Source organism: Gasterosteus aculeatus, chromosome 2 (genome assembly GCF_964276395.1).
Source record: "Gasterosteus aculeatus chromosome 2, fGasAcu3.hap1.1, whole genome shotgun sequence".
Taxonomy (NCBI): Eukaryota; Metazoa; Chordata; class Actinopteri; order Perciformes; family Gasterosteidae; genus Gasterosteus; species Gasterosteus aculeatus.
This window is the reverse complement of record NC_135689.1, coordinates 16691041-16717343: the sequence shown is the minus strand read 5'-3', so window position 1 is coordinate 16717343 and position 26303 is coordinate 16691041. Positions and strand designations below refer to the sequence as shown.

Below are 26303 nucleotides of genomic sequence, written 5' to 3'. Positions count from 1 at the left end.
CCCTGGGGGCTTTTAACTCCGTGGCAGAATACGGTGTGTGTGGTCTTCATTTCTGCATTCCACTAATGCGTCCAGGGACATGTCAGAAGACGGCCAAAGGGTCAGAGGTTGGTGGTTCAAGGCAAATATGTTGCTATTTCTGGACATGAATGGACACAGGACTTTGTTTTTGCTGTTACACGTTGCTCCATTTCAACCTTTGCTGAGATCGGCGATGGACTGTTTGTATGAGACGGGTTTCGTTTAAAAAATATGTTTATTTTCTATCACATAAAAACATAATTACAGAGCTGTACACATTTTTACAAATGACACACTTCCATCATCAATGGTTAGGGTTTTACAATAAAAGGCAGGTTAATGCATAGGACATGCCTTTGGTGGTTGATCCCATCCCAGCAACTGACAAACAACCCTTTTTGTTTTATACGTCCCTACCAGTCCTTAATGACCTGTACCTGAACCAGACGCCTCTGGATGGATTCTTGCTGCGATCCTGACATGTGTTACTTGTGTTAACTAAAAAATACATCCTAGTGCTTTCAAGACAAACGAGAGAAGAAATCAAATCCAGTCACCCTTAACGGGACAGTGGTAGAAGAGCATCTATCAAAGCATTTGAACAATAGAATATTTTTACTGATAAATACACAAAAAGAACTACAATTTACAATCATACATGGCGACAAACATGACACACTTATCTGACTGAAACGTACTCTGACCGTCACAAACTACATCTTCGTTCCGTGGGCCCTGGGTGAGATCGCTCAGCATTCATGCATGTCATCACAGCCGAAGCACTTATGGTTGAAAATCCACTGGCCGGACCTTCATCTCCACTTTTTTGAGGGAGTAGTTGGACCCGTGCCAGCCGTACCAAGTGATCCCATCTGGGTTCTTTGTTATGTGCTGACCGTAGCGGTAGAAAACGCCATTCAAGTTGGAGTCGGTGCAGCAGTTGTACCAGTAACCACCTGCAAGGAGACGAGGGGGAAAAACCAATTAGACTTTATGTAAATCAAAGGGGGAAACGCGTAACCTCTCGTTGTTTCGGGTTTGCTCTCGCCGTTTACCTTTGCGCAGGGAAGCGCAGTCGTCCACGCACTTGTCGTTGTCCTTGTTGATGGTGCTGAAGTTGGTGTTGTTGTGGTAGCGCAGAGAGTCCCCAGCGTTCCCACTGTAGTTGGCGAGGAAGAGCTTGTAGCTGTTCAGCTCGTTGCCCACGGTGAAAAAGCCATATTGAGCGTAGCGCGTCTCTCCCTGCCAGTCCTGCGTTGGGGAAACGTAAATGATTTAGAGAGGCTCGCTTATGGAGCCGAGTGGCGCTCCTAAAGCTGGCTGAGCTGGTAGTATTTTCTTGCTCCTGAGTGTCCCGGCCCAAGCTTACGCGAGGGCCCTGTTTTCCAATACCTACCTCCATCTCAATCCGGAGCACGCTGGGCTGCCTGGTTAAGCGGAAGATGTGATCATTGCCGAGCCAGAAGTCCCCGCGGATGGATCCAAATCCATTTTTGTAGTGCTTCCAGTCCCGGTTGAATGATGTGAGGCCGACTTTGCGCCGTTGGATCAGAGTCCAACCGCCTCCATTTGTCTCCATATCGCAGAAGACCTGAAAGCATATATCAGAATGTAATCGGATGCAGATGCCTCACTGTCGGCGTTGCCCTTCACTCGGCTCTGAGGTGGGACTCACGCTCAGCTCAGGTGTCCCCAGAAACTCGTCCTTTGGCAGTTTGTACTCGCCAGAGATTCGGTAGCTCTTACTGTACAGGGATGCGCAGTCATATGTGGCGTCTGGAGAAAAAAATGATAAACAATGATAAAACCATATGCAGCTCAAAGAAATTCCGAGTCATAAATTCTAACGGGCTTTATGGATGTCTGAGTGATTGGGCAGATGAAAATGTGACCTCTACCCCCACTGAAAGCAAAGTAGAGTGGAGTCGTGGCGCTGACTCGAGCACGGCTCTTCTCTCTCCCTCTTCTCTGCCGCAGTTTGGCGAGGCCATTAATGCGGCTGTGAGATCACCACAAAGCAATCAGTCCAATTCTTTAAAAAGTCTGTGTGAATGAAAAAGAGACGGAAACCTTCCACTTCTTCTAATCTGACACCCCTTCCTGTTCTGCCGTCCTGTCTGGAATTTACTCCAGCTTTAAGAAAAAGGCCTTTGTGTTCCCCTTGCCAGTGACCTAAATGTGGGCCAGCTCGACCACACTGTTGGTAGTGAAATAATAAACTACGTCGTGCCTGGTTAACCTCTCTGCGGCAGCCAGCGCTGATTAGTGGCGTGTTGAGGTTGAGCTGGATGTCGCAGATGATTTTTGCTTTGATGGGAGCCCTTTTATTGACGGCGGCGCAGACGGGACTCCAGCTCCCAATGAAGGCTTCAGCCTGCTGTCGGGTGCCCTGTAATCGGCCTCGCAGCAGCTGCCTGAGACTCCTCTCGCAGGCTGATTCAGGTACTCACAATCCACTCACATGAAGGCTGAAGAGCTCGTGATTTACTCAAATTATAAATTAGTGCTCTCCTCAACAAAAATACGGCCATGTTATGCAGGTGATTAACATGTTATTTATAAGACAATTGACGGACGGACGGCGCACAAGTTCAGTGCAGCGGGCTCTACTTTACAAACTTTCTCCAGCCCTATTTTCTGGAGCTATGTCACTATGGCAACCGAGTGCCCGTCACTGTCTCCTCAACTATAGGCTTCTCCAACGCGCCGATGCTCACCTGACGAGGTCTGGGTGGCGGACTGCAGGGTCTGCAGCTGCATGATCTCCACACGGTTGTTGATCTCCGAGTACTTGCTTTCTGCCTCCGTCACCCGGGCTTCCTGCTGCCGGTTCTGCTTGTCCAGGTCCATTATTTGCCTCACGACGCTCATCAGGTCCGTCTCCTGCTTGCGGCTCATCTCCTCGAGGAGGCTGGTCAGGTTGGCCACCTGCACCTTGAGGGAGCGCACGTCGTCGCAGCACTGCGCCTTGGGGGTCTTCGGAGGCGTCTGTCTCTTCCTGGGGTTCTGGGCCCACGTCTCCGCCAACAGGAGCAGCGTGAACCCCAAAGCCACCACGCACGCGTTCACCTTTGCCATCCCGTCGGCTTGGTGTGGCAAAAGTTCTGGATTTTGGTCCCTTCGCTGGAAATATCAAGCGGACGAAGAGAGCTGCGGCCCAGCGGTTGAGTCGGAGCTGCTCTTTAAAGGCTCTTATTTCCCTCAGTGAAGCCCTCCTCCGACTGAACATCTTAAATATTTTGCACCAGGGGTCCCTCCCCCTTCCCTCCCGGTGCACGCCAGTCACCGCGTTGACCCTCTCCAACCTTCAGGGCGGAGGGCCTTTCCCACCCACCCCTCTGCCCCTGTGCCCCTCCTCCTACTTTCACTCATTCCACAGAGGTTTTGAACGCGTTTCCTCCTCCCTCCGTCAGGTGTTGGGGGTTTATTGGGCGGCGTCTTTGGAGGGGCCATATACAGAGGAGAGGAAACGACACATGGGCTACTGTGTCAGTCACGAGCCGGCAGTGTGGAAAAGCAAACCGCTGAATGCTTTGACTTTTAGCTGCACACAAACATTGTTTCAGAAGTTCAATATCTGTTTGCGGCCTTTCAACAGTAATTTCGTTCTAATGACCTCGTTAATGAGTGAGCTTTTCTATTGTTAACTTGGGTTCTCCACATGCCAAGAGGTGAGGGAAGTCACTAAGCACTCTTAATTGTGGGTCAAGTGTTCTATTGATGCTGCACTTTTTGTTTTCCACAAAGCCTTTCGGCCTCAGATTTCAAAAGGATGTTGATACAAGGAGAAAACCTTTAAGATAAAGTCCGGCGGAAAGTATAACATACTTTCTGCAGGAGAGGACAGGTCACGTGCGAGTTCGCTGTCTAAAGGTTCGACATTTTGCCATCACACATGCAGTGCATTATTTTTTTTTAAGTAGCTAAAATGGTTTACGGTTACTCACTGGGGAACAACAGAATGAGGTGATACCCATGTGGCTTTGAAGAATAACACAAGGCTGCTTATATCTTCTGTGTTATAACACGGACACTGGTTGTCATGTTGCTTTACCACCACAGGCTCTATTTAAAAATGATTTACTAGGAGTACGAGAAGCAGTGGAAAGGAAACACTCCAGTTGGACCAAAAGTCACATTAATGTTCATTCCTTTTTTAAGCAACCCGAGCTGAAAATATTAACAGACGTTTAAATAATAATTGTGTTTTTAGCTTTTAGTTTATTCAGGGGAGTTTCACTACAAAAGAGGCTCATCAAATGCAAAAGGAATCTTAATCTTAATACTAATTATTAGAATTCTTGGTATTCTGGTAGCTTCTTTGTTTCAAAATAATTCTAATGGTTTTGAAGGTGTGCTGATGGTGATCATTGAGCACAAATGTTTTGTCACCTTTTGCACGTGAGATGAATAGATTATTCTCCAGCAGAACCGCGGTGACCCATTGAAATGGACGGGTCCCTCTGCCTGCCTGGACAGCTTACAAAGGAGCCTTGTACATCGGTAGGAAGCCGGTTACATTTGCTAATTCACTCCGTGTTGTCAAGCTGTACAGCGTTGGCCGGAAACGCTCCGTGCACAAGCAGCCATTTACCCGTTTCGTGGTTCTGAGCACGACTCTCGCAATCCGCCGTATTCAGTCTGAATACGGCGCGTTTTGCTGGTTTTTTTCGAAATTCCTGCTTTTGGGTCGACTTTCAAAATGTTCGTGACATGCCAATCACTGGCCGGAGCGGGAATAGAACACCTACGCAAACGTAGACATCAGAGACGCCTTCTCATCCGAGCTGCCAGCGCTGCCATCTTAAAGGAGACGCCTTGGGGGACAATGGGGTGGGGGGGGGGGGGGGGGTGATGATGAGACATTGACACACGGATCGTGCTTGACTTTTATGATGCCCGTCTAGGGACTAGGTGTGATCATTGCGCAGTAGATGAACTGCCATGATGAGGTGCTAAAGTATGCTGTAAATACAGGCACTTGTGCGTAATGGTAACTGAGACATGGCGGGACTGGGACATTCTTGTCCGTGTTTACTTGAGGACACTAATGGAGTGTCTGGGAAAGGCACGGATTAAAGTGTTTGCACATTCACAGACGGGGAAAAGAACAGGTTGAACTATAGGTTTGAAAGCACAACAGTTACGTCTTTAGAGACCAATGTGTTGTGCTCATTCTTTTTTTCTTAATCGTGCCTGTCCTGCCAAGCGTTCCGCAGGTGACCCTGCTTTTCACTCAACTGGTCGGCCGAACAAATGTAGAGTTGATTGTTGTGCTCGGCGTCATGTTTGTGTCACGGAAAATGTGGTTTGCAGCGCAAAGACCCAAAACATTACATAACCATGACGTGGTCTGTTAATGCTTTGATGCTCAACGTTTGGATGTGTACAACTCTTCCTTTTTCTGGGTATTTGGGCTCCTCGAATGTTGCTGGCCACTTTTTAAAACTAGTCACAGCTTTGCAATTTTCCATTTACTCCTTTTTTTTTTTTGTATGTTGACATTTGCTTTTAGTTTCCTGTATTTGTTAGATTCGTAAGACGCATATGGGAGTAATAAGTCATTTGTTGTCTTCGTACAAACATAGTAGCCTTCATGTTTAGTTTGCGGCAATGTATTTAATTGCCAGAGCAATTCTTCTCTCTGGTTGGATCCTAAACACGATCCTCCTGTAGATTACCCACATTTGTCTAAAACATGACAACAGCTCTCCATCACGTTACGGCCAGCCGATGTGTACGAGTCCGTCATAAGAACCAGACCGCAAACGAATGCCGTGATTGCAGGGTAAATCTGTAAATCCCTCTCTGCAAAGTCTTCTCCCGGTCTTACCTTTCCGTTACATTCTTAAATGAATGTCTACCAGAAGGAAAGATAATGAAGTTATATTAAATATAATTGAGTTACAATAGTCGCCAGTTCCAACTCTGCTAAAAGCAAAGCGACGGCAGAAAGGTCACTGGCCCTGACATCTTTTCTTAATCATTTCTCCCCGAGCTCCTATCTGAATAGTATTCAATTCAATTAAACGTATGATGGTGCGAAGCGCCTGTTCACCTCCCTTTTTAATCCTTAACCCCAAGTCGTTTGATGGGCAGTTCCCCTTTTGGAAAAAGGTGGACAATTTGCCCTCCTGGATCTTCTCCTCGCTCTAACTGCTCTGTGAGTCACATCTCACTCCCCAGCAATGCATCCCAGCGGCTCCGCTCGCCTCTGGGCCGGGACGCATTCAGTCATTCAGATGCTGGTTTATGTGTTTAGCATCGTGCTGTTTCCTCCTCCAAAACAGCTTCCTTAAACTGCATTCAGCCTCTAACCATGTCTCGCCGGGCTGTGTGTGAAGAATGCATGGCTCCTCTTTAACATTAGAGGTATTCACTAAACTCTAACCGAAGCCCCCTTTCTTTATACGACTTCCTCTGGAAGCCAGCGCGTTTCATGGAACAGATTTTTTTCCTTTACTCGATGAGACGGGGTTGAAGCTCCGCTGTGATAATTGCAGCCGCCATCTATCTTTGAGCGGGCTGACAAAACAAAGGTTATTATTATTCTTTTAATGAGGCCATAAATACACTGGAAAAACTTTTTGCACTCACACAGTGACATCAGGGATCAATCTGTCAGCAGAGCGCTCATGGGTTCAATTACAGGAGCGAGCGGCAGCCGGTGGATTCCAGCGCTTCGATCTCAAAACTTTGAATTACACAATCTTTTTCAAAAGAGACACCTTCCACCTGTCAGCTCTGTCTCTGTTTGAATTGTACAATTGAATGCATTGCATCTAAGATTCAGTCATTGATTTGGTATTGGTGGTTATTTACTCTAGTTGAATTATTCAGTTTTAATTAAAAAACCACACCCCTCCAGCCTTTATAAAATGACCATTGCCTGTAAATCATTCATCAGTTGAGACACTTGCCGTGGAAATAATCCATTGGATAATGATCTGCAACTCCGTTAAACCCGGTCCCGTCTAAAGGGAGAAATGAACCGTCCCATAATGAAGCAGACGATATGCACCGGGGTGTCCCGCTCTTCGCAGACTCCAGGCGCTGGCAGAGCGCGCAGAGGCCTGAGGGCTATTGCACGACACCAGGATATGGGATTAAGCCCGGGATATTCAAGTTATCCTGGATGAATTCAGCTTTGACTTGGTTGCACGAAAGCAGGTTATTTAGCACATAAACACAGATACAGCAATAAAATCAACACATAAAACAATCATATTAAAAGCAATTAAAACAGTTTCCTAGTAAGTAGTTATTTTTAAATCCTTCTGCATTGTCGGTCCGGATTGTCTGCCTGGCCTTTTCTTTCTGTTTAATTACAGCTGCCGTTTTCCCTTTTTTTGCATATCATATGCTTCACCTCTTCATAAGTTTCCATTTCCATGTTTCCGATTCGTTGCTGCTCAGCGGGTGAAAAACATGTTGCGAGTGTTTCTTAATTTCATCGGTAAGTCTGTGATCGATACCGTGGTCTACTTAAGCCGTAAGCGCTATGTGCACCTGCACTGACTTGGATTCCCCTTCTCATCCTGACTCGGCAAACGTGCAACCGATGAGCCGATCACACCAAGTCAAGCTGCGCTTTTTTTTAGTTCTCCTGGATTTCTTTATTCTACTTTTGTGCAGTATCCCGCTGGTGGCTTAAGCCGGTGATGGCTGCCAGGTGGCGTACGACCGCCACACTGGAAACCAGTTGAGCGGCTTCGTGCCACGGGGCACTTCAGGGGGACGTTTCGTGACACTGGGACGTAGAAACAGTTGTGCCACAAAACCAGATGTGTAACCACACAGGGGTTCCATTGTTTTGGGCTGGAGTGTTTCAGCTGTGTTGGTATGAGGGAGATCTCAGGCGTCCTCGCATGAATTAAAGGGATTAGTTTATGCGAAAACTGTTACTTTCAATGGAATTAAAAAGTGATGGACCAAGTAGAAACATACACGCTGTGAATAGAAAAACGTGCTGGTATTCCGCTGCTTTGTGACTTCAAACTAATCCTTTTGCTTAGATGAAACAACCGCACACAACCCAGTTGTTGACAAATTCATTCTGTCGCGATTAAATTATAACCGAACAAAGACAAAATAAATGTGTCAGACACGTGGCATCTTTCCTTTGGAAGTATTTAATGGTTACTTTCACAGTCAATATGTCCGTATAATGAATAAGTGTTTTCAAAACATAGTATGGGGAGTCCACATGTCAGCAGCATTCCAATGAGGTAGCTTGGTGGGGGGTCCCTTGACCTGAAGGTGAGGAGCAGGAGACCCATTCTGCTCCAATGGATTCCTCCATGGGCCCCCTAACACACCCAACTTCCTCCAGGAAAAGGAAACACCGAAAACCAGTTGGGAAATGATGACATAGGCGTCATATTCGTCAAAGCACCTTTTTTTTCTTCTAATTTTTTCACCATTTGTCACCTCTGTTTAAAAACCCCATTCCAAAGTACGAAGCTGATAAGCCAGTGAGAATTTGAGAATGTGATTTTGGTCATTTCGAGGAAGTCGTTTCAAGTCGAGGGATACTAAGCGTTTCCCCGTGCTCAGCTGGGAAACAACCGCCTTCTTGTCTCCACTTTGTCAGAAGTGGGAGACGAGGGCCAGTCGGATGGTGTCAGTGGTGAGTTCAACGCTCATTCAGCCAAACACATCCCAGCGCTCTCTGGATGGAAGCGGGCTGAGGAAACGCCTTCCCATGCCGCCTTGCTTATCTCACGCAGCGTTGCTCGGCTGCTTCTAAAGTCCCACTGAGGTCGAACTCCGCCTTGCACGACGACAACATGCCGCTCATTATTTCCACAGCAGATGTGCGCAGGCCGTCCTGGAAGGTTTCTCAGGTTTTCAGGGTATTTCAAGTGTGAGACTTGTGATCAGATACTGTGTGATCTGTTTATATTTGAATGAAAGATGGAATATTGATAATATTTATCAACACTGTGTATATTTGGACTTCAAGCAAGATAACTAATTTGTACCAATGGTTAGACGTTTTAATACTCACGGTTTGTTGGTTGGTCCCACTACTTTTCTCTTTTTTGACTTATTTGTCTTATTTGATTTCTCCTCAAAATGTTTACATTGATTTGCCTTTAGTTAAAGTATTTTGATACGTTTTGAAAATGGTGGTAGAAAAAAATCTTCCTGCCCTGTCTTCAAAACTCCGGTAAATAGAACCAGCTGATTAAATAGGAATCTTTTGGGCCTATTAATGTCAATCATTTTCTAATTGCCCTTGAGTGAGTGGGATTGTTGGTTTATTTCTAGACAGAACAGGGAAATAAATCTACCTCAAGCTACATTTGTCACTGCAATTCAACAAGCAAAGGAGGGTCTCTTCAAAACTGTTTCCATAGGATTAGGCTGTGTTAATATTATTGGATATAAAATGTGTTTGGAAAACCATCAATTTTGCAGCGTTGTCATTGTTGATTTTGTTCAGACACTCCGTCAGCAGTGTCAATGTTCACTTTATGGTGGGTTTCATTCTTTAACTTAAAAATGCCATAAAGCTGCAACATCAACAAGGATGCAAGATTAAAGCGTGACAGATTCATTTATTTTATTTATTTATTGCCGCTCTGTGTGGTATTTGAGGATTCACTTTTCTACCAGCCGAATAAAATAATTGTTCTGTGAAAAAAAAGGTTCTCAAAGTTGGTCCGCCGCTCCCGATGTCTTCTCGTAAACATGAGGTCATCTCAGATTGGATGTTTATTCCTCTTGTCATTTCTCAACATGTACCTTCTCGTGCCTAAATGCCTTGGCAAGTGTTTAAACAGTCCAGTGAAAGATCATCTTCAGTCTCCTCGGAAAAGAACTATGGAACAGTGGAAAGAACCCTCGCCCCCCCCCCTCTCAAGGTGCTAGACAGTTGGGTTCATTGGTCCCAATGGACCGTTAAACGTGGGGCCCTGCCAGTGTAAGAAGGACTCTGCCTACCCGGCGTGTCCAAGACGCCTCTGGGAAGCTTTGACAAAATCAAACCGTGAACCAAATATTTATTAGAGCGTATTGGCATTTTTTCCCCTCTTGTAAAGTGAATAAAGAAACTTATTTCCCAACTATAGTTTCCCATATTGCAATTTCATCCACTTTGTTCTCACGCACAGCTTCTCCAAAGTCACATGTGGTCTACGTTTGTCAATGTAGTATCTCAATGTTTGCAAACTAACCTGCAGAACAGGTTCGTTATGCCTTTCTTCAGTGGGGAATCAATGTACTTCCATCATATACCTGTTAAGAGACATTATTACATCTGATGTTTGTGTGAGATACCCAACTTACAAATGTCTAAAGGCAGAAAGAACCAAAGTGAATCAATTCAGTGGAGGTGGATTTGGCTTTCACTTGAACTGTGTTTGGACACTAAGAACGCAGTCAGCGCCTGGCAAGCAAAGGGCTCATAAATCAGTCAGGATCAAGTGGATCTCTTCCTGATTAGATTAGATTAGGTCCAGCAGTGAGGCTCCATTTTTCCTCTCGGTGAGGGCACAATATCTGAAAGATCTTGCTTTCTCAACAAAGAAGCCATGGTACCTTTAGGAGTTGAGATTCTTGAGTGTCTGGATTATTTTAATGGGGTAGAAGGGAGTTTAGCATAGAAAAAGAAAATGTACATTGTTACTCCCCACTGGTGCATTCCGAGCCAATGTAACCCCGGTTAAATGCATTGTATTCATCCGAATCTAATGCACACATGGTGGTTTAGAGTTTGCAGTGTTCTAAATCACTTGGGTTTCACCACTTGAGTGAGACTGTGGGTGATTTGTTCCTCTCCGCGTTAAAGGTTTAACGGCTTGCCTCTACCCATCGGAAAGATTCAGTCAACATCTCTGGATTCAAATATGCCCCGAAAAATATGCATTCGCTGTAAATGTTTTATAGCTTAAAAAGCCAAAGTACAAGGTATAAGTCTGTAAGTTGATTCACCTGAGAAGAAAGAAAAACAGTCTGAAAAGCAACGGGCCAGTGCTCTGTTTTTGTAATATAGAGGGCAATAAATATGAAAAGAATTGTGCCCATAAAGCAAGCTGAAAGACATACTGTTCTTGGCCAAGTGCAGGCGCAGGGTCTGCATACATATGAATACAATATTTGATTCATTCTCAGGCTGTTTTGTTTACCTCGTAGCGCCTGGCTGGCCTTGTGCATTTATGAACTGGTATCAAGGATCTTCTACTTCCTGAACTTATGTGAAAAGGAGTCGTGCGCTAACCTCATTCAGACTAGTGGCCCCGCGCGAGCGCGAGACAGGGAGCCGTCACCAGGAGCTTTCCTGCTTGCTAATAGTGTGACGGACTTCCTGCTCGAGGAGAACATTACGTGAGCCTCGTCGTCTGGTTGTGTTTAGACTCCGTGGGCTCGGAGCTGGCGGCCAGATGGCTTCTGCTGAGGGACAATGAAATCTCCAGGGTCCGCAGCAGAGAAAGCCCTCAGTCCGATCCGTCTCCTCGGATGAAGCCACATCTGGGCAGCTTCAGCATACCTCGGCAGCTAGTGGGCGGAGGGGGGGCGCGGAGGCCTCTGCAGGGCTTTGTTCACTAGTGCCTACTTGATTATTTGACAACGGGTAGTAATTTGCTGGTGCAATTGTGTACATGACGTACCTGTGTGATGGGGGTCAGTGTTATTTGACACTAGTTGTGTTTATGGAAAACTGTGGGAGTTATTTGATTAGTTGCCGACAGAGTTTCATGGATTGCTTCTGTCAGGTCCTGGAGGCTCCCTCCTCCACCCCCCTGTCATATGTTTACCGTCTTCTTTTGACAAGTCATTTGTCACGCCGGACCAAAAGATATGAAGGGTTTTGTTTGGTGTACTTTGTGACAGATGTCATGCTGCGTTCACAGCAAAAGCACAGCGAATTGATTCCATGTAAAGTCAATGCACAGACTCGCGTGTGTATTCACACAACAAATAAAGAGCGGACACACTGGTTATTTATTTCCATGGTGGATAGCGGAAACGGCAACTGTAAAGTGGGGAGAAAATTCACTTTGCTTTTGGTGAGAACGCAGTCTGCTCATTCCACTTCACATGGGTGCCATGACGAAGCCCTCCCTGTTGCTGGGAATCATGGGATTGAGACCGGGGGGGCGCAGTGAGGCCGTGGTGGCCCCCACCTCTGTTGGCTCATCCTTCTCAGCGGGATAATATCGGAGCCACCGTCTCATTAAAGTGAGATTTAGTTTGACTAATCTAATTTCCATTGAAAGGGAATGTTGACCCACATGACAGACTGGGATTGACTGGGTTCATAGTCCTCCTTGGCTCGGAGTAACCGTGCAGCAGATTAACTAAGAGTTGCTTTCTAAATCTGTATCTGTTTATTCTTTAAATTCAATATCCTGATTTTGTGATTTATAAACTGCAGGATTACGTTAAAAAGAAGTTTTAAACAGAAATAGAAGAAGATAAATTCCGATCAGTTCCCTTCCTATTTTAAAAGTACGAACGGCGCCGGTATTGGTGTCCGCACGCCGTGTCAATCAGGCAACTCTATCCGCGTGAGGAGGGATCGCTGCATTAAGTCTTTCCCGGCACGTATATTGGCACATGACCAACAGCTGAAGTCAGCGAGCCGTCCTGTGCTCACATTGTCTTTGTTTTCCAACTATGCATAAGATGGCGAGACAACTGGCTGCGCCGTGTCATCGCCTTCCTCGGCCTCTGTCCCTACGTGGGACCAGGTTCCTGACAAGCATTCTCAAGTCTCCTTCATCTACTTTCCCCCACCGTCCTCACGAACTCCACCGCATACCAGTCCCCTTCAAGCGCTACATTTTACAGATGTATTGGCCGTGGCCGCACAGGGGTTTTGCAGTTAAGGAAATATAATAGACTCGCGGCTCCTGCGAGTGTTTCCAGATGCGGTGGCGCTGCGGGTGAGTGTGCGTGCGACAGATAACACATCATTTGTCGAACGAGCTCGACGCATGTCAAAAGGCGCATTTTTGTTTTCACAATAAACACCTTGGTGAAAAGGGGAAACATTTATTCCACACAGCAAAAAAAATTAATTACTTTTCTCGAAGGCAGACCGACTGTTCAGAGACACACCTCCCTCTCTCCCCCGGGGAAACCCAGCGTTCAGTGTGGTGGCTCCGGTGGCTTTGTGTTGCTTTCTGCTAATCCCCGTTGGCGGTGTTTGTGGGCGGGACGCCGGTGAAGGATCACAGACCTGTGTCCGCACCACGCAGTCCTAGTGGTTGGCGGGGGAGGCGGCGACGCAGAGTTCAGTGCACGGCAGTACATCACGCACTGGGCCGTTGAGGATGTCTGCACAGTTAGACGTGTGACGCCTACTTGATTACCCACCTGTGTGATCACTCACAACGATGTGGAGATCCTGGAAATCATTCTGTACAATGGCACCTGCGCCTATGCACCTATTCAACCGGAGACGCCCCCATGTGCAGGTGTTTATTTTCCTTGTCTTTGCTTTTGTCACGTCTTGCAGCATCAACAATAAGCTGCAGCAGCCAGAAGCAGCATCTGGGGTTCTGGAGTATGCCATGAAGCATTTTGGTGAACTGGTGAGTGGTTTTATTTCAGGTTTTTGCCTCCAATATAAAAACTACGCTTGGATTCATACACTTTGACAAAGATATCCAGCCTTTTTTTTTTCATTTTAATCATACCGTTACATTGGCACGGTCTGATTTTTGCATTTTCTTGTGCATTTTCAGACTATGAAATATGTCCATACTAGTTTGTATTATGTTTTACTCTTGTACACATGCTCTTGGATATCCTTTCCCAAATACACACATGGGGATGAGGGCCATTGGAGACGCATGCCCCCAGTATACCCTGTTCTTAATGTGCAGCATGTGCAAACACCATCTGCTGCTACCAACAGCTTCAGGTCCCATTGGTCACACTGTGAATCTCTAAACCGTAATGCAATATTTCAATGAAAGTCTGGATGACTGTGCCAGACTGTGAACGGACGAGGAGGGTCGCTGTGAAACCCTTTGCTGAACCCACAATCCTATAGCACGGTCAAAGGTTCTGGATCACAAACATGCATAATGCATCTCCTTTTTGTTTTGATCTACTAGGAAATCCAAGCTACCTGGTATGAGAAGCTACACGATTGGGAGGATGCACTGGTCGCTTATGACAAGAAGATTGACATGAACAAAGAGGATCCAGAGCTCATCCTGGGCAGAATGCGCTGCTTAGAGGCGCTGGGAGAATGGTATGTAGGGACTCACATTCTCACATTCGTTGACACGCACCTGTCTCTATAAACACAGTCAGCTGTATGTTTGCTAATGACCGGATTCAAATTACCACAAGTTAATTTTCTAAATCAAGCTGCTGTGAGTTCTTTCGTTTTCAACCTCGGCTCCCATTAAACGAAAACGGTATCAGAGGTAGCGTACTTGCTGTAAGCTCTTCGTTGGCAGCTTAATCCCTGGCTGACATTGTGGCCTTTGATGTGCTCGAAAATAGAGCGGGAAAGGCATTTTACCGGGAAATGCATGAACAGGCCTGCAACGGGAACCGGCCCACAGCTGAGGCTCAATTTTATAACGGCCGCCCACCTTCAAGCGGCAATTTTTTAAAGGAAAAAGAAAGTCACAAGATGACCGAGGGGATCCAAATATGTGGATTGTCGCCAAGCCCGTGATGTTAGGCAGATGTTAATTTGCTTATATAACCTGCCTCTATGGGCCATTGTTGTACACACTATGAGGCATTTCACAAGAATATGATTCAGTCATTTTACAAGACGATGATTCAGCTGAACAGAGCCTCTGTGTGTGTGTGGATGGGGTGAGGCGGGAGGACGAAGTAGCAGTTGACCGGGTCATTTAGTCAGAGGAGATCAGACTCAAGAGAACACATGGTTCCCTCTTAAGGGAAGAGGATACAGTGCAAGTGCTCTCTGTGATAATCCTAAATCGGCGAGAGGGATTTTAAAAGTATTTTAATGTTTTTGGCAGTTGAAGTCAAACATTAGTTAAGTATTAGGCAGCTTTGAAGCCTCCCTAAGCCCATAATGTCCAATCATTTATCGTATGTATTTTTGGTTCTTGGCTCTTCTGTTCTGTTAATCCTCACGAGCTGTTTAATATCTGACAAAATGCTGCTAATTGGCCCTCAAACTCGTGCAAATATTTTTGGACGCCTGTTTGTCTGTTGAAGCCACCTTTTGACAACCCTATATACAGTCCAAGCAGTCGGTCAGCACGAGTTGTGTTCACTTTTCCGATGACGCTTGTATGTTACTTAAAGGGTTTCTCTGGAGATATTCTACGCGTTATGTAACATGGCCAACAATGACCTGCTAATGACAACCATTCCATTTAGGTGAGCCTGTTCCCCGGTGCAGGTATGGTTCATGCTGGCTCACTGTCACGGCTTACTGGAACTCTTTAAGGAGCTGAGTCATTGTTAACTCGTGCCATGAAAACAGGACGTTTACCCTGTCGAGGCAGGGACAAGGAGACCTACAAAAGGGCGGGGGAGAGTCCTGAGAAGAGGTCAGACCAGGTGGACCAATGGCAACTAGTAAATGGGCATTAAATGGTAGCTAAATCAAAATCACCTTTTAGGTTTGAGGCTGGCAACCTCTGAAATTAAATTCCAGAGACGTGAATAACGGTCCGCCGAGGGAAATGAAAACTCAGGCTCTTCCTTCCGCTGGACTCTCTGTTCGTTCGCCGTAGACAAACGTACGGCCAGCGCGCCGCAGCTCTCTGTGCTTTTCGTGTCACACGATAGCCAGGCAGCTGGAGAACGGCTTCGCCTCACTCACCCTCCTCAAACCGGCCTCTCTCCTCTTTCTTTCTCCCTCCTCTAAGCCCGCTCCAGCATCCTGCCTGTGATAGACACGCGGCGGGCCTGATCTCCTGGACAATGCCGCACTGTTTGTTGTTAATGAGGAATTGGTCGTGGTTGGATGCATGTGACCCCGACTGGAACGGCCATCTGTTTGCTGGGACGCAACACTGATTTTAAGATGTTCATCTTTAAGAACAAAGGCTCAATTCATTGCAGACGTAAAAGAAAATCTGTATCTCCTGCTCATGCATGTATAAATTGTCACGACATGGAACTTTATAAGCCCTCTTTTTCTTAGGATTAAGATATGACCAGTAAATTATAGCATCGCTGTGTGTTTCAAATGACTGAGTTTTTGCAACGGAACCTCATTAAGCTTGCGCTTAATATTTTTCAGGGGGCAATTGCACCAGCAGTGCTGCGAGGAATGGACGCTGGTGAGCGAGGAAACCCAGGCCAAGATGGCTCGTATGGCTGCTGCCGCCGCATGGGGTCTAGGTAACCTGTCACATATGAACTTACAATGTAAACTACTTGGAAGAAAAACAGGAACGGCTCTGGCCGATTACCCCTCAGATAACCCGGATGGGAATGGTATCCAGTCATAACGTAACATATATATATCATAACATATCATAACGTGCAATGGTGCAGAAACTCGCTCGGAGGTCTGTGGTCTGGCTCCGGCTTTTCTTAAATCAATCGTAAACCTCGAGACAAAACCCAATCTGTGCCTTTGAAGACTGAGCTCTTTTTTTTTTGTTGCTGGGAAGCAAAATGTTGAGATTGAAATCGTTTATATTCCAGCGAGCCGAGGTGGCGATGTGCCAATCTTCAACCTGCCAGTTGGGGCTCAATGCAGCCACGTTATTTTCTTGTCGTTTACTTAATTAGAAACTCCCTGCTTGAGTCTGTTTGGAGCTTTTCGGCAACATGACTTTTGTCTGTGCAGGACACTGGGACAGCATGGAGGAGTACACGTGTATGATCCCGAGAGACACGCACGATGGCGCTTTTTACAGAGCGGTGCTAGCGCTGCATCAGGACCTCTTCTCATTGGCCCAGCAGGTTGGTTACAGCACCACTCACAAATACACCCAATGGATTCACCCCTCCAATTTGATGCACATTAAAAGTCTATATTTCTAGAAAACATCTCATGGAGACGGCCCACGTGGGAGTCTGCTGTCTGGGATTTTCATTAGTGAGCCATGAAAAGTTAAAAATCATTGGAGACCAGAGCTGTAAAGAAACATAAAACTGGCTTTACGGTTATTTCAGACAGGATCAAATTCCCACATCATCTCGGGGCTTTCATTAAATTTGTTTTTTTCGTTATTTTTTACACCTTGGTGTAAAAATAACCTCGGCCTCAACCAAATACAAAGCGTTATCAGCCTGTCAAAAGGGTCCGGCTGCTGTTTTCTTCTTTTGAAGAAGGTTGGGATGTTCGATGAGCTCACGTTCCCCAGGGATGGATGCCGGCACGTCTTAGCGAACAAACCGTTTGACACCTGCTCCTCCACATTCACATCCTCTCCGTCCCCTTTTCACCACAAAGCCCGGGAGACCTGCTCTCTGTGCCCCCTCCTCCCTCAACAGCCGCCCTTCCTGCTCCAATTTGGGGATTAGATCCAGGTGTGGCCCGTAGGATTCCACATCAGCTGAACAGGGGAAAGCACACTTCTGACTCTTGGCAACAACAGGGCCGCTCACAGTGAGTGAAGATGAATTAGAAGCAGATGGAGCGAGGGCGAAAGCTTGAATGTCAACATAAGCTCAGTCTAGTCCTCCGGATGTGGTTTGTAATCCTCGCACTAATGTCCTTTTGATTCCACAGGGCTGTTCCTTTTCCTCTCGCCGTACCCCCCCAACAACCAGACTTGTAGCCCGGCGAAGTCGCCCTGCGCCTCTTTGCGAAAGCGCTGATCTCGCTTTGCTTTATAAATCTGTTCCAGCGATGATGTGTAGACATGGCAGTCATGCTCCCCAATCTGTGCCAAGATTCGTGTTGCATCCAGTGTGCGTTTCATTAGCAAATTGTCTCATGGTTTTCACAAGTTTCCTCCAGCAAGTAGTTTTGGCTCCAACCGTTCCCATAGAGGCCTTCGTGTAATCTCACCGCACCTACGGAAGTAAGAAAGATGGACCTTTACGTGTGAGAATGGGAGAGTGGGTCACGCTTTGTTTGTGCTGCCAGACGCTGCATTTATCAGGAGTCGTCTGGACTGCACATTTCCAATGAGGCTCCACTGCAGTAATTCAGGAGTAAACAGGACCATAAGTGAGGGGAGGCTGTAAAGAAGCAGCCTCATTGTCACCTCGTCGCCCCCCCCCCCCCCCCCCCCACAGCCCGTCCTCTTGTTGTGCATGCCTGCAGAGGTGTTTAGGCACGCCATTCCTCCTTTCCCTCCCCACAAAAAAGGAAATAATTGCTGGTGGTTGGTCTGAAACAGCTGTGTGCTCAGTCCTCAGAGAGCTTCCTCGGTCAACCTCCCGCATTTTATCTTCCCACTAATAACAGTTCCCAAAAACATCGGCTGTGGAACCCCTAGAGAGCGGCCCGTTTTCATCCACAGTACCTGTGTGTCCTTGTTTATCCTCTTTATTGCTCTGGTTCGGGTCTTTCTCTCGGCTCAGCGCTCTCCCCCGCTGATGGAATGTCTGCAGCACACTAGAGTTTGAGCCTCTCTCAAACCTGGCTAGCTTTCACACCGTGAACAGGTTCATTTCAACAGTTGATTTCCCTCTCCGGAAATTTTGCTAAACAAGCTGGCGTTCGAGTCCTCGTCGTGCTAATGTGTCACCGTTGGCTCAACCTAAGTAAGAAGGGTGTGAGCAGCGAGCAACAACAGGCCTTTGTACACTCTGTACAAGGTGTTTTTATTTCCTGGTGTTCGGCCCGGTCCCGTCTGGTCCTGATGCAAGACGCTGTGACATTGTGTCAGGGTACGTGTGGGGTCATGCTAGCCAAACTGCTATTTGTTAGCTTACTGAGGGTTCAGTGTGGTCGTGGATTTAAACTGTATTTCTTGCAACTTGAGACGCTCGTGGACAATTGCTGCAGATGTCTTTTTGTTTTTTCCTGTAGTGTATTGACAAAGCAAGAGACCTCCTGGATGCCGAGCTGACCGCCATGGCCGGAGAGAGCTACAGTCGAGCTTACGGGGTAAGTGAGCCCGCCAAAGTATTCAGCGCTTGGCTTGAGTCGCCCACATTGTGCACAGCATTCATGTGCAGTGGGATTATGCCACGGCATCACGGTTTTCTTTAAGACGCTTTAAGGCTCTCTAGCTTCTTTATAAGTCAAAAGCATGCTTTTCTGCAGTTTATCCACTGATCCACATCCCATATTTGTAATCTCTACATGTGGTATTATCAAAGCGATGATGTTCCTGCATTTTGTTGAATGCATTTCATTTTTGGGGGGGGATCAATTACAAGTTTTCATGATCCTTTTATGTAAATTGCACAGAAGGAAGCTTTCATGACAATATTAATTCATGTGTGCATAAGAAGGACTGCGTGTGTGTATTCTGGTTCCCAGGCCATGGTGTCTTGCCAGATGCTGTCGGAGCTGGAGGAGGTGATCCAGTATAAGCTGGTGCCAGAGAGGAGGGACATCATTAGGGAGACGTGGTGGGAGAGGCTTCAGGTAACTGCTGCGCATGATAAACTGCTGCGCGCACACACACACACACACACACACACACACACACACACACACACACACACACACACAGGCTCACAAACTACTGTTATTAATGGGAAACATCACAAGACAGACGGCATACATACACACACAAACACCTCAGTACGGATTCACACATTCATGCATACATTGGTTTGTTTTTTATTTGGGCTCATGTAATTGTTATTTACTGAGCTGAACTTCAGATGCTTACCAAGTCAAAGGTATGATCCACATGCCGCTACAATCTCTCCACATGAGTCTATTTGTCTGCAGAAGTTCAGTCCCGACCTTCCTGCTGCCTCAATATTTGTCATCACGAGAGCATTTGAGGGCATCTTGTGCTGTGTTGATTTTAGTATTTGCCCTCCCTTATTCATACAGTTAATGTGCTTGTAAATCAAGCTTAATTATAACTGAAATCCCCCATGAAGTCACCCCTAAAGGAATATTCCGATTGTCTTTTCTTTGTGACCCCATCCAAACTTCCTACTTCCCAGGAGTGATTGTGATTACTGGTGTTATCAACCTAATTGTGAATTACAATGTTGTATATGTTGTTAAATGAGACAACAGGACGTGTGGACGAAACCCCAATCCGCGAGCGTTTGAGGGAAATTGCGCCGCCCGCCAAGTCTCCGGCAGTTGAGACGAATGCCGTCCGATCTAAGATGATACGGTTCAATTTCATCGTTTCCATTTTGGCCCTCTTACAGCCGAATCAAGATGTTATCGTTTGAAAAGGACTCTGCCTTCGACGTGAGGGAAGAATTTAAAGTCAGGCAGAATAACTGAGGAGCCATTGGCCTGCGATGCACTACTCCCGATACCTAATGTTTATACTGCTGCTTACTCGCTCTGCCTGTTGGCATTCCTGTCCTTCATATCCTGCTCAGATGTTACTGACATCTCTTAAAATGCCAAAAGCTGCGTCATCCTTCATCCTAGTTGCAGCTCAGGGCGATTATATTTGTCTTTTCCTGCCCAGCTGTTAGAAATGCACCTAACTCATGCTAATTTCCCTTTGGCATTTCCAAAGCTTCTAGGTAATGAGCTCGGCCATTGAATGGAAACCTTTACACGCTCACTCAAACCCTGGGCAGTAAACAGAAGATACTCTTGAACATCTCAACCTTTTCCAGACGCAGCTTGGTTCGGGGGAGGGGGGGGGGGCGTATTTCAGAGGGGTCCTCTTCAGCAAACAGAAAAGCCCATAAGGTCACCTGAGCGTTTGGGGATTCTTCTTTCTATAGAAGAATATCCCACTGGGTGAATGAGTCAGTCTGTTCTTGACCTTCTATCCTCACATGGGCCTGTTGGAGTTTTGGACTCTTTGGTCTGCACATATTTTCGAAAAAAAAAAATATAACAAGGAGTATAATGTGTAACAATTCCACGTCAACATGTCTAAAAAAAGGCTAGAACTATGTCATTTATTTTGTTGAGTTGTACATGTTTATTTTCCGAGAATATTTCAAACCTTGAGGAAATGATTGATTTCAAACAACGAATCGGCCCGTTTCAGAATCAGAAACAGCTTTTATTGTCTTACGCATGCTTGGAATTTGACTCTGGTTTATACTTTGCTCCCCACAAACTGTACATAAAGTTTATTTTTACAAATAAACAAGAAAAATACATTCTTTCTCACAAATACATATCTTTTATCTTTAACTGTATATTTAGAGATTATTTTTGACGTTTTGTCATCATAAGTCTGGATCTGACATTTGTTAGAGAAACAAGCTGAGTCCCTTCGCCACCAAAACACAGATTTTTAATATGAAGCTTTGTTCAGTGTTTGTTTTCTGCGGATAACTTATTAGACAAAAGTGCTCAGTAAATATGACAATCTGACAATGGTAGTGGTTGTGACTCCCATGACCCCATCCTCCTCCGTAATGTCACCAACAACGTGTTTTCTTATTGCTTTACACGAACAATGACACATTCAATGCTTTCAACGGTTCTATTCAATCAGGTTGTTTGAACTGGAGAGTCTGATACCTTTTAAAGAGGTTCTCAGCAGAATAAAGTCAGTAATCTCATGCTGGTAAACCCAGACTAAACTTAATCACTGAAGAAAGCGTGTGTTGTCTTTAAAACTAGCTGTGTTGTTGGTTAAAAAGACATCAGCACTGACGTAAATACCTGGTTTGCTGCTCGTTGCTATGCAACAGCCATTGACAGTCACTTGAAGCAGTGGCTGCAAATGCAATCAAGTAACATCGGCCATTTTGTCCTGAAATGTTTGTCATTGGTTTGTCCAGCCCCTTGGTCTTAAATTCCCATCATACGGAGCGGATTATACAGGGCATGCTTTTTCTCGTCGGAGCTGTCGCCTGCCTGCAGCACCGCGTTAAATCACAATGACGAATGGGGACGGGGTTTAGGGAATATTCAGAGGTGAAAGTTGGCTAATGGCACTTATGAATACAGACATCCAATTGTGGATTCCATATTTTGGGCCGTGTGAACTCATATTCGCGTGTGGGCATGTTTAAGACCGGGAGCGTTGGTTGTGTTAGCGGCCCCCTGGGCTTCAGCCGTCTCCCACATGTGTGCATTCTCCTGAGTTTTAACGAGTGGGTTTGCTCCCTTTTGAGGGGAGTAACAAAAGGGTAATGCATCCAACCGTCCGGCCCTTTGTGATCTTTATGTGTTTTCCTCCAGGGTTGTCAGCGCATCGTTGAGGACTGGCAGAGGATCCTGATGGTCAGATCGCTCGTCATCAGCCCCCACGAGGACATGAGGACCTGGTTGAAGTACGCCAGCCTCTGCGGCAGGAGCGGACGCCTGGTCAGTGCATCTGATCATGCATAATGTGTAGACGTTAACATAGCCGTGGAATTGAACTTCATGTCAACCTGTTTAAAGTTGACCCAGACAAACGTAACGCATCGCTCTCAATCGCGCTGTTCAGAAACCTGAGCTTGCATATCTGCAAAATTGAAGTAGCTCAATTTTCCATCCTTCACCTCACTGTTGTTCTAATTGATTGCAAGGGATGGCAGACAAGCGGCCAATTTTCCTCTCCCTTCGTATTTAAGCACACGCGCAGCGAATGTCAAATGTAGCAGGAAAGGTGATACAAGGGGCTGGAAAAAATGACATTTACCGTTTCCATCTTTAGCACTTACTCATGCTCTGACTTCATTTGTTCTCTTTTAGAAAACAAACCTAATCAAATATTATTATGGAAGAAGTAAATCAAGCGCTTATTATTTTGGGGCCCCCCCACAGCCTCCTGGGTTTCTTGTCAAACTATAAACCTTTAATTTGCTCCCTCCTCATCCCGCCAGGCACTGGCCCATAAGACCCTGGTGCTCCTGCTGGGCGTCGACCCCTCCAAGCAACTTGATCACCCGCTGCCCACGGCCCACCCGCACGTCACCTACGCTTACATGAAGTACATGTGGAAGAGTGCCCGCAAGGTAGGAGCAAACACACCTGATTGATAATCCAAATGTTGTACATTTCGGTTTACTGCCTATACTTTAATTATTTATTGGAATCCTGTTCAGAATATTCAAATATTGTGGTTGTGCATCAGTATATATTAGACCGTATACTCAGTATTAACATCATGCTCATATTTGACAAATATTTACATCATTCCGTCACTTTTTTTTATGTGTTTCTGTCATTCTTGAGAAAAAACATCAAAGGCAACTTGTTGGCCTCTAGAGTACTGACGTTTTAGTGCCACACCAGGCAACAATTTAAAGTTTCAAATGTTTAACTCACTGGACGTTAGTTATATAAACAGGTAATTAATTTAACGTTGAGAGTGAAGCAGTCTGAGAAACATTAAGCCCACATCTATGAACTGAAAACTGCAAGCAGCCCAGTAGTTTGTTACGCTTATTGAATCCGTCCCACCAGGATCGACGTTATATGATTAAATAAAAAATGGCCAAGCTTAAAATACAAGATTCCTGTTGAACTATTATTATATGCAGTACAGTACCAGTTTGGACAGATTATCCCATTCAAACAAGAAAGTCCAAACTTCAGACCTGTGCTGTATTTAATGTACCTGGTTCTCTTTAGCTTGATGCGAGAAAAGACTAGAAAAGATCAATAAAGTACAGTCCAATGGTTCCTCTTCAACACAGTTGTGTTATCTGCGCTCGTGGACTAAGTATTCCATCTGCACATTTCAGGTGTAAAAGATATAAGCTACTCCAACACTTGAATGAAAGAGAAGGAGGAGAGGGCCAAACAACCAATACCAGCAGTCAGCTTTGAAGCATCATCATCATCTTTAAGATAACGTCAACTAGTATTAAAGGGCAGAGCATCAATAGTTTTTAATTACCTTCTAATACTGCGCATGCCAAGTATGATTTCCTCCAGTCTTTTGTGAGTGAAATCGCTGCAGTGCACAGATGCGACGGACACGGCACACTGCACACAGAGAACAGCTTTCCGATGTGAGTATCAGAGCTCACTGGAGCAGAGGAGTAACCGCGGTGACCGTCCCACAATTCTCCTGACACATTTTCACCACCTGCACGTATGGTTTCTGCAAATTAGTAAACGCTGGAAACAAAGCTGGGGACGGCTCTCGTACAACCACCTCATATCCTCCGTTATTAGGGATAAAATCATAATGCCAGAGAAACACACTGTACACCTCTATCTTGTTTTAATAATTCCAGGAATAACAGTAATTGTAGCAAACCTTTTTGGAAGGAATTGTTGCTGTAAACATATGAATAATGCGGTGAAACTCGTATGATGCTGCACAATCAATACTCTTTTAGGTTTAGCCTTTAGAAGATTTCCACCCTGGTAGACGATTCTCTTTTTAGAATGTTGTATTGCAATGAGTGAGGTTTGCGTCATAAGAGTTCTTCTGATTTGACAGATCCGACAAAGTTACAGAATTTGAGAAAATCACAGCCCCAAACAGATGGTGTTCAATAGTATAACCAAACTAAAAGTGTGGAGTTTGGTTAGATTTTCATTCATTTTTTAAAACCCAACTTCCAAAAAGTCTGGTTTTAATCTTCCCTTTTCAAAAGCCTCGGCTGATGACCAACTCAACCATTACACTAGACAATATTTTTATATTCGTATCCATGGCAACAGGGTATGAGGTAATCCTCACTTGACAGTATTGCTAATATTAAATGTAAATGTTTGTTCTGAGCGAGTTGTGATTTCTGTGGCACGAGAACACCCGCCAAGCTTCCACCTACCAGCAGTGACCCAGTGATCATCTGCTGGTCCGCATGTCAGCAGAGCGGCCTGGCATTGACCTGTCATTTAACGCACACACAAAACACACACTCACAGACCGTATATGCACCCGCCGCACACACGGGTATTTATTGCCAGGTGTTGAATAGTGTTTGTGGCTCCGGAGCGCAGGTCTCATTAGGGGACTTAGGTAAGTGTGAGCATAAGCGTTGCTGCTGCTCGGGCCAGCTGCTCTGCTCACCAGACAAATTGGAGTATATTAAAGCGCGCACACACACACACACACACACACACACGCTGGACGCATGCCGGGGTGCTCCTGAGTGACAAGATGCTAAAGTGGGTAATTTATCACGGGCCATGGTTTAGAAACAAAAGCAAGACAAATCAAATGCATTATTTTCTTCAGCTCTATAACAATTGAATTTTTCAGCTTAATTTCTCTGACTTTGACCGCGTTGAATTTTCCTGAAACATCATGCTGGCCACAACAAAAATGCCACCTGGATCTGGTCTCTCTCTCTCTCACTGTATCTACTTTGTTCATTTTCTCCATTGTGGACGCCGCCCCGCACGGCTGCCTCTACTTTGCTCAGATCAGACGACACTGTCACAGTCGTCCTGAGTGTACGACACGTGCAAGTAACAAAGAACCGTGGCAGCAGAGGATCTTCACTGAGAACAGAATGCTTATTGTTGTCAGCCCGTCGTCTCTGTGGGAGCAGTAAGATGACTGCTATAAAATGGCACATAGTCGCGTCTCTCCTGGCAGGAAGGACAGACGGATATCGAGTATGACGCCTTCGTGTCCTCATTATTTAGCGCCGTCTGTTCACTGTTTGTCACAAGCCGAAACCCCACGGACGAGCGTGTTTCTCCCAGTGACTCCTGCCTTTTCTTCTGTGTTCTTCCAGATCGATGCCTTCCAGCACATGCAGCACTTTGTGCAAGGGATGCAACAGCAAGCCCAGCATGCAATCGCCGCCGAGGACCAGCAGCACAAGCAGGAGCTCCACAAACTGATGGCCAGGTGTGTCCTTTTTCTGAAAGCACAGGAGCAGCACCAAATGAGCCCTTTTCACGGGTCACAGTAGGAGAAGTACGGGCGCCATTGTTAATGCTGTTAGTAACACCTGTGCTTTACTTTTGTATGACAAATCAAACTGCCGAAAAAGGCGATGTGTGGAAGTTCTGAGAGGCAAGTGGGGAAAAATATAGATTTTTTTATGTGGGCGGTAAAAGCTTTTACAGGTAACTTTCTTTTTCATTGCGTTTCTTTTAATGGTTTGTGTAGTTGTAATACTAATTCTGGCCACAAGAGGCTCAAGTTCCCCTTCCAGCCTGTTTTCTAAATCTGACTAAAAGCATTCATGTTGAACCGAGTTTTAATTTATACGTTTAAACACAATATTTGTACTTTGTGTTTTTGAACATGGATCAGTGGTGCACTTGTTCCTCTTGTGGAAACCGTTTGTATCAAAGCTAAACATCCTTCTTCTCCTATTACTCCTATTTATTATTTTCCCTTATTCTTAGGTAATAAACAAAGAGTAAATTATTTAGATTAGACTTGAAAAAT

General features: G+C 45.6%; 2 protein-coding genes across 4 annotated transcripts in view; one reads left to right on the top strand and one right to left on the bottom strand.

Annotated features, from left to right (window-relative positions):
- mtor (mechanistic target of rapamycin kinase) overlaps positions 1-26303 on the top strand; it is a 65167-nt gene that overhangs the window by 26188 nt on the left and 12676 nt on the right. For all 3 annotated transcript variants that reach the window (XM_078085399.1, XM_040192987.2, XM_078085397.1), the window contains exons 29-37: positions 13490-13565; positions 14094-14233; positions 16223-16323; positions 16778-16893; positions 18917-18994; positions 19373-19480; positions 22190-22315; positions 22819-22950; positions 25639-25754. In XM_078085399.1, the coding sequence (XP_077941525.1) occupies positions 13490-13565; positions 14094-14233; positions 16223-16323; positions 16778-16893; positions 18917-18994; positions 19373-19480; positions 22190-22315; positions 22819-22950; positions 25639-25754 (993 nt within the window). The remainder of the gene's footprint in view (positions 1-13489; positions 13566-14093; positions 14234-16222; positions 16324-16777; positions 16894-18916; positions 18995-19372; positions 19481-22189; positions 22316-22818; positions 22951-25638; positions 25755-26303) is intronic.
- Positions 238-3245, bottom strand: angptl7 (angiopoietin-like 7). Its single transcript, XM_040192988.2, has 5 exons — positions 2739-3245; positions 1697-1797; positions 1418-1612; positions 1077-1272; positions 238-977 (listed from the first exon to the last, which is right to left on the bottom strand). Exons 1-5 carry the CDS (start codon positions 3097-3099, stop codon positions 805-807), a joined length of 1026 nt encoding a protein of 341 aa, XP_040048922.1. The 5' UTR covers positions 3100-3245; the 3' UTR covers positions 238-804.

Coding starts and splice junctions, on each gene's coding strand:
- angptl7 (XM_040192988.2), bottom strand. CDS start 3,099: ATGGCAAAGGTGAACGCGTGCGTGGTGGCTTTGGGGTTCACGCTGCTC. Junction 1,613..1,696: donor TGGGGACACCTGAGCTGAGC/GTGAGTCCCACC, acceptor ATATGCTTTCAG/GTCTTCTGCGATATGGAGAC. Junction 978..1,076: donor CTGCGCTTCCCTGCGCAAAG/GTAAACGGCGAG, acceptor GTCTCCTTGCAG/GTGGTTACTGGTACAACTGC.